This window comes from Entamoeba invadens (genome assembly GCF_000330505.1).
Source record: "Entamoeba invadens IP1 unplaced genomic scaffold scaff_1105074726083, whole genome shotgun sequence".
In the NCBI taxonomy this organism is placed as follows: Eukaryota; Evosea; order Mastigamoebida; family Endamoebidae; genus Entamoeba; species Entamoeba invadens.
The window spans coordinates 1-6,631 of NW_004443559.1; the positions used below are offsets into that span (position 1 = coordinate 1).

At 24.3% G+C, this 6,631-nt stretch overlaps 1 protein-coding gene across 1 annotated transcript; it reads right to left on the bottom strand.

Moving 5' to 3' along the window:
- Positions 1-3,468: 3,468 nt before the first annotated feature.
- Positions 3,469-4,951, bottom strand: EIN_515100 (hypothetical protein; the record flags this gene model as incomplete). Its single annotated transcript, XM_004259023.1, has 2 exons — positions 3,469-3,540; positions 3,626-4,951. The coding sequence occupies 2 exons, from the start codon at positions 4,949-4,951 to the stop codon at positions 3,469-3,471; spliced, it is 1,398 nt and encodes a 465-aa protein (XP_004259071.1).
- Positions 4,952-6,631: the final 1,680 nt, after the last annotated feature.

Genomic DNA, 6,631 nt, shown 5'->3' on the forward strand with positions numbered 1-6,631 from the left:
GAAATGACAATGACAAATACATTTGTTATCAGCAGGTGTTTTGATGATAAAATTGACCACGGAAATTTTTTGAGAAATTTAGCAAAAGAACTCTGTGTGGAATACATCAAGGAAAATTGCGGGAAAAGATCCAAACCTGAGCTTATTCAAATTATTTCCAATTTGCAAAAATTTAAAATGGATGTGTGGAAACAAGTCGATAAAATTTATAAAAAAATATGGTTTTGGATGAAGAATGTGCAAATGAATTGTGTTTCACGTGTTGTTGTGAAAGGAAGACAATGATGGAAATAGAAAATGATCAATAAGAGATCGTAAAAGATAAAAAGAGGGGAGGCAGAGGGAAAGGGAAAAAAGGAAGTCTACAAAAGCTGAAAAGAACCAAAAAATGTGTTATATTTGTAAACGTTTAAGTTGCAAGAGTCATTTTACTTCGTTGTGCAGTTGTTGCTTGGGGCAGAGTACTTTTACACGAGCTTATTCGAAAAGCCTCAAGTTGTGGAAATTGATAAGAAAAATGAACGAAACCTCTTGCAACGTGACTAAGAAGACAAAGTGAATAAAAATAAATGATTTTTGATCAAATATTTTTATATTTGTTGTTTTGTTTTGTATGAAAGAATTCCCTTATGCATTTGACAATATTATGTATAAATAGATTTATTTGATATATTGTATGGTTATTTTGTTTGGAGTAAATTTTTTTTATGCAAGACTTTTATTGTTATGTTATAATTTAAATAAACTATTATATAGTTTAATAATTAGTAACAAAAAACTCCATTTTTTTATTTTATATTTATAAAAATAATTTATATTAACTAATATTTTTAAATATAAGTTCTATATATAAATAGTTTGATAATAATAAGGCAAAATTATCATACTGTAAGTATTAACCAATAATGTTTTATTTTTGTTTTTTATTTTAAATTTTTTTATTAGTTCCATATATTTTTGTTTGTAAAATAATGGCAAGAGATATAAACACCAAATACTTTTGCTACAAATATGACATAAGAAGTTGTATAAAATTGTGTTTAATGGTGTTTACTACTTTGCTTCAAAACCAAAAGATGTAAACATGGAAAATGTTTTTGATAAGCCCTCATAGTAGTCAATAAGAAAAGTCGATCAAGAGGTACCAAGGTAAATTTACTACTCAAAATACTTCAATATATTTATTATATTTTTTACTCTGGTAATTCGTGACTTTTTATAAAAATATTTATCGGCTTGAAAATATATGTCTCGGGATTTCTGATGTTTCTATTGCGTAAATCCCGAAAAAAATATAAAAATTATATCTTCGATATAATATCTTATTTAAATGAGTTCTTATTTGTTAGTTGTTTTGAGTAATATCCTCGTGCAGAAAAATGTTAAGAAAAAATAAAACGGGGATGACAGTCTTTTTTAAAAGACCAAAAGAAAAAAAAAGAAAAAAATAACACTGCCTCATAAAAAAATAACAGGGAAACAAGGAAATATGTTAAACAAATAATTAATATTTTTTTTGTTAAAAACTTTATATTGGTAAAGTTTTTAAGTCCATTAATTTGTTTTGTTATTGTATCATTTTAACTATAAAATTAAGACAAGATACCACAACACCTTTGTTAAAAACAAAACAATTTTTAGTTTTTAAAACGTGTAGACAAGACATCGTCAAATATAAATATATTAATTTGTATTTTGTTGTTTATAAATAAAGCACCAAAGGGTTGTTGTATCTAAAAACTGTTTTAAAACGTATAACAAATTTTTTAAAAAAGTTATCACAATTTGAAATATAGTCTTTTATCTATTTTTATCTGGAAAAAAAGACGAAACATTTAATATGCACACATTGAGGGAGTAATTTGACTAAGATATTTAAGGGTTTCTTGAAGATAAGGTGTATCCTCAGGATTAAAACAATCCTTATTAAAAAATATTTTTCTGAGGATACAAAAATCAAATCCATAAGGTTCGGTTCCCCATAAGGCCCACTTTCATAACTCAAGTTATAATTTACACTATATATTTCGAGTCAAAGTTCAAATTTTAAATTATGGTAATAATTTGTCATAAATGCCAAAAGATTAAATACAATTAAAAAATCGCTACGATAATTGATAAACATAAACAATAATTATATCTCGCGAACTTGAGACGGGAAATAACAAAACATGAATTAAACTTGTTCATATTATGATTTTATACTTATTGAAATTATTTTCGAATCCGTCTTTATAACATAATAATTGAAATTTACATTTAAATTGATAATTGTTTTTTTATCAAAATGAAAATTGAAAAAGTCGAAAACACTGATTTTCTAAAAATGTAATTTTAAAATAACAAATTTATTAATAATTTTGTAATTTATGCAATTATTCAAATTTATTATAATAACAAAGTTAATTATAATATGTTTATTAAATTACTATTGTTTCATTTTGATATTAACTTGTGTTTTAAACAGATTTACAGTTCTGAGGATGGCATTTATTTTCTGAGGATGACAGAAATAGAAAGTTTACACTTTACATCTGTCTGAAATGTATATTGAGTAAGTTACTATTTTTGAATATGGGAACACATCATTTCACTTTTTAGATGTTTAAGTCTGTGTTGATAAAGTCTGTTTGTTACACAACTTACCATCCTCAGAGATATTTATAGCACTGCCATTATTGATTTAAAATTCTATAAATAAAATTATCAAAGAATTTTTATAAAGTGGGTTTTTTAAATTGATTATATCAAAAATCGTCAAAACACAACAAAAACGCCAAATAATATATATAATTGATTACTAAATTAAAGATACATTTATTAAAATTAATATCGTATTATAAATAATAATAATATAATCATAAATTTCTTGTGTGTTTATGTTTTGAAATATAAATAAAACCGTTTATAACAAAAACAATTATATTTTAAAATTTGTTTATTTATCAACCATTGTTTTATCGATCTTAAAAACTTCACATTTAAAATTTGCGATAATACATAAATTGTCATCGCATAGACTATACGTTATAAATACGTTATTTGCTATCAATTTTTAATGTTTGAAATATCATGAATTGATTTATAATAAATTATTTTTGTAAAAAAAATGTTCGATTAATTTGTTTTGTGATTTTGATTAAAAATTGACTTTTTCGATAATTTGAATTTCTTTTTATTGTTTTCATATCAACAAAGGTTGGTCAAGTGGTAAATCAAAAAATAGAAGTAGATTATTTTTTTTTGTAAAAATCAACACCAAGAATCATCTTTCAAAAAATCCATAAATAGCATTTTTAAAGAAAATCACGTGTTTCAAAATATACCTTTTTGATCTTATGCAAAAAAATCTAAATTGAAAGAAATTATGTTAAAGATATTTACCATCCTCAGAAAAATTAACAATCCTCATGAATCCCTTTAGTATTAAATAATATATGATATGTTGTCACTTAATTTTTTAAGGTCTTAAATGATATACTCATTCGAAGAAAAGTTATTGCATATAAAAGTGGGGCGGAAGGCTGACTTTGTGACATTCTACTTAGCAATTTTATCTTTATCAGTTGTGCAAAATTTTAATTGACTTTTTAAAATTTTTATAATAAAACAAATAAGAAATAACACAATGGTTATAATTATCGCGACAGATCACAGTTTTTGATGGGAAACAACCTACACCAATTGATTTCACACTAGATGGTATTGTTACACTGCTCAGACAACTACATCCAATGAAACAATCAAAACCAAATGATTTCACACTCGGTGGTATTGATACACTGCTTAAATCACCACAATTAAAGAAACATTTATTACGAAGTTTTTTCACACGAGATGGTATTGTAATAGCGCTCAAATTAATACATTCTTCGAAACAACCATCTCCAAGTGATTTCACACTATTGGGTATTGTAATGCTTCTCAAATTAATACAATGACTGAAACAACTATTACCAATTAATGTCACACTTGATGGTATTTTAATACTTTTTAATTGTTTACAACGATAAAAACAATAGTCACCAATAAATATCACACCTGATGGTATAGTAACATTGCTCAAACTTTGACAAGCAGAAAAACAACTAACACCAATTGATGTTACACTCAATGGTATATTAACACGACTTAGTCTACCACAATTATAGAAACATTGATTCTGATATACTGACACACTTGAAGGTATCATAACACTCCTTAGATTTCCACAACAAAAGAAACAACCATCACCAATTGATGTTACGTTTGATGGTATAGTAATACCGCTCAATTTTTCACAACAACAAAAACAAATATCACCAAGTGATCTCACATTATATGGTATTGTAATACCCCTTAGATTTTTACAATTTTTAAAGCAGCCATTACCAATAGATGTTACACCAGATGGTATTGTAACATTGCTGAGATCACTACAATTATAAAAACATTTGATATTAATCGATCTCACATTTTGTGGTATGTCATTGCCAAATTTCTTTCTATCATTCTTCGTGTAAGCAATATTTTTAAAGTCAATGTTTGAACTTTTGTTTGTGTTAAAGGTATCAAAATCAACAGTAAACCACACAATAATTTGATAAAACTCTTTTTTTAAACATTTTTTATTTTTGTTGATATCTTTATGTTTATGAAACGTTTTTGATGAAGCAAATTCACCATATATTTTGAATGATTCAAGGTGATCACAGTCTTCAATGCTTTCACCTAATTCAGTGTTGTTTGGAAATTCATTGCCAAAATATTCATCCTCTTCTTCCCACAAATGAAGTGTTTCAATGTTTGGAAAATATCTAATTGTTTTGTAATTTAATGGAATCGGGTTGAAGTGGAACTTCTCCATGTTACCACCAAATTTCTTGCATACAAACTCCAATTTAATTAAGTCTCTGATAGTTTTGAAATACTTCGACACTATCATAACGTGATAACCAGAAAGTCTTGACATATAATTTCTTTTATTATTTTTATTGTTTAAATAGTACCAATTTTGTCTTTGTAAACAGTTTTAAGGAATTATTGATAAATTATATTTCATTGTTCCAAGCTATACAACATTATAATTAAAAATCATTTTTAAAATAATTGATTCAACATATTAAAAATTACAACATTAATTGCATGTTAACAAATCGTTTCAATACATAACCATTAATAATATTTATTGTTTTTCATCAAAAAAATAGATGATTGTTTTTATTCAAATAAAAATAACAATAAAATTAAAATAATTTATTTTTAATGTATTATAATTTAAACAAAACCACAACATATTCAAAAAATTAAATATAAACCATTGTATATTATTATTAAACTCATTTATATTTATTGTATTGATACAACATATTTAGTTTTTGAACCATTTTATTACACTTTAGACATAAGTGTTATATTTGATTTATTATAAATAAAAAATGAGAATGCTGCACAAGTTTGTTATAACAAATAATGAGAAACATATTTAATAATTTTGAATTCAACTTTTAAAATGATTATAAATTAAAATAAAGTAAAATATTATTATTATTATTGTTTTGTGTATAGTTTTTTCATATTACTCGGTTTGGTTCAAAAAACAAAAATTTCAGAAGTCTCTAGTTTTTTCAAGATACTTGAATTAATTATTGCAATTCGTTTATTATAATAACCGAATTTGTAAAAAAATAAAAAAGCAAAAAATTCTATTTACTAATCATTCTTTGGATTGAAAATAACAAAAAAATTCATTTTAAACTCGTTTTTTGTTTTATATGAAAAAATATGAAAAAGTTTATGTTTATTTTTTTTCTGAGTCTAATAATTAAAAAAGACAAAAAACTTGTTTGAACTTTTTTGTGTATTTATTTCTTGTTATTTTAGTAAAATTATTTAAACAAAAACAAATAAAAATCACTGAGATATTTCATTTTATGTTATTTTGAATCTTTTGTTGAGTGTTTTATTAATATAGCTATTAGCTTACACGAATATTATCAGTGATCGTTCTGTTGCAATTTTAAGTGACAATTTATCAACTTGGTTAACATAAATTTATAAAATACTCTTAATAATAAAATGTACACATACTTACGACAAACGAGAAATGTACAGGGGTGAAAATGAAGGTATTAATTTGAAAGCAAATAAATTAATTTAGGGTTCATTATATTTCATTTTATTGGCTAAAAACGAACTAACATGTAAAACATTAAATTCAAGCCATTTTAATCAACATAACTACAACAAAAAACAAGTAAATCTGGACAAAAACCACTATTTCCAACACAGTCACGATTTTTGGAAAAGGAAAATAAAGTTAATATAATAGTTACAAAATTATAAAATTTATTATAAATTTCAACACAAGAAATTATGACCATATTAATTATTTACTATACATTTTATTATTCATGTTTAATAAAATGTATCATTATTTTGTTATTATTCAAACAACACTCAACATAAAAATGATTTACGATAATTTGGGTTGTGTTTCACATCCTTCACGACCGGCCTGAGTATGAAAAACACAAACCAAAGTACTTCATAGAGCCACATTAATTAATCTATATGTTAATAAAAAATTTTGTAATAACTGCGTTGATATAAATAAATAAACAAACCATAAGCTATACTCACCCACTTGTTT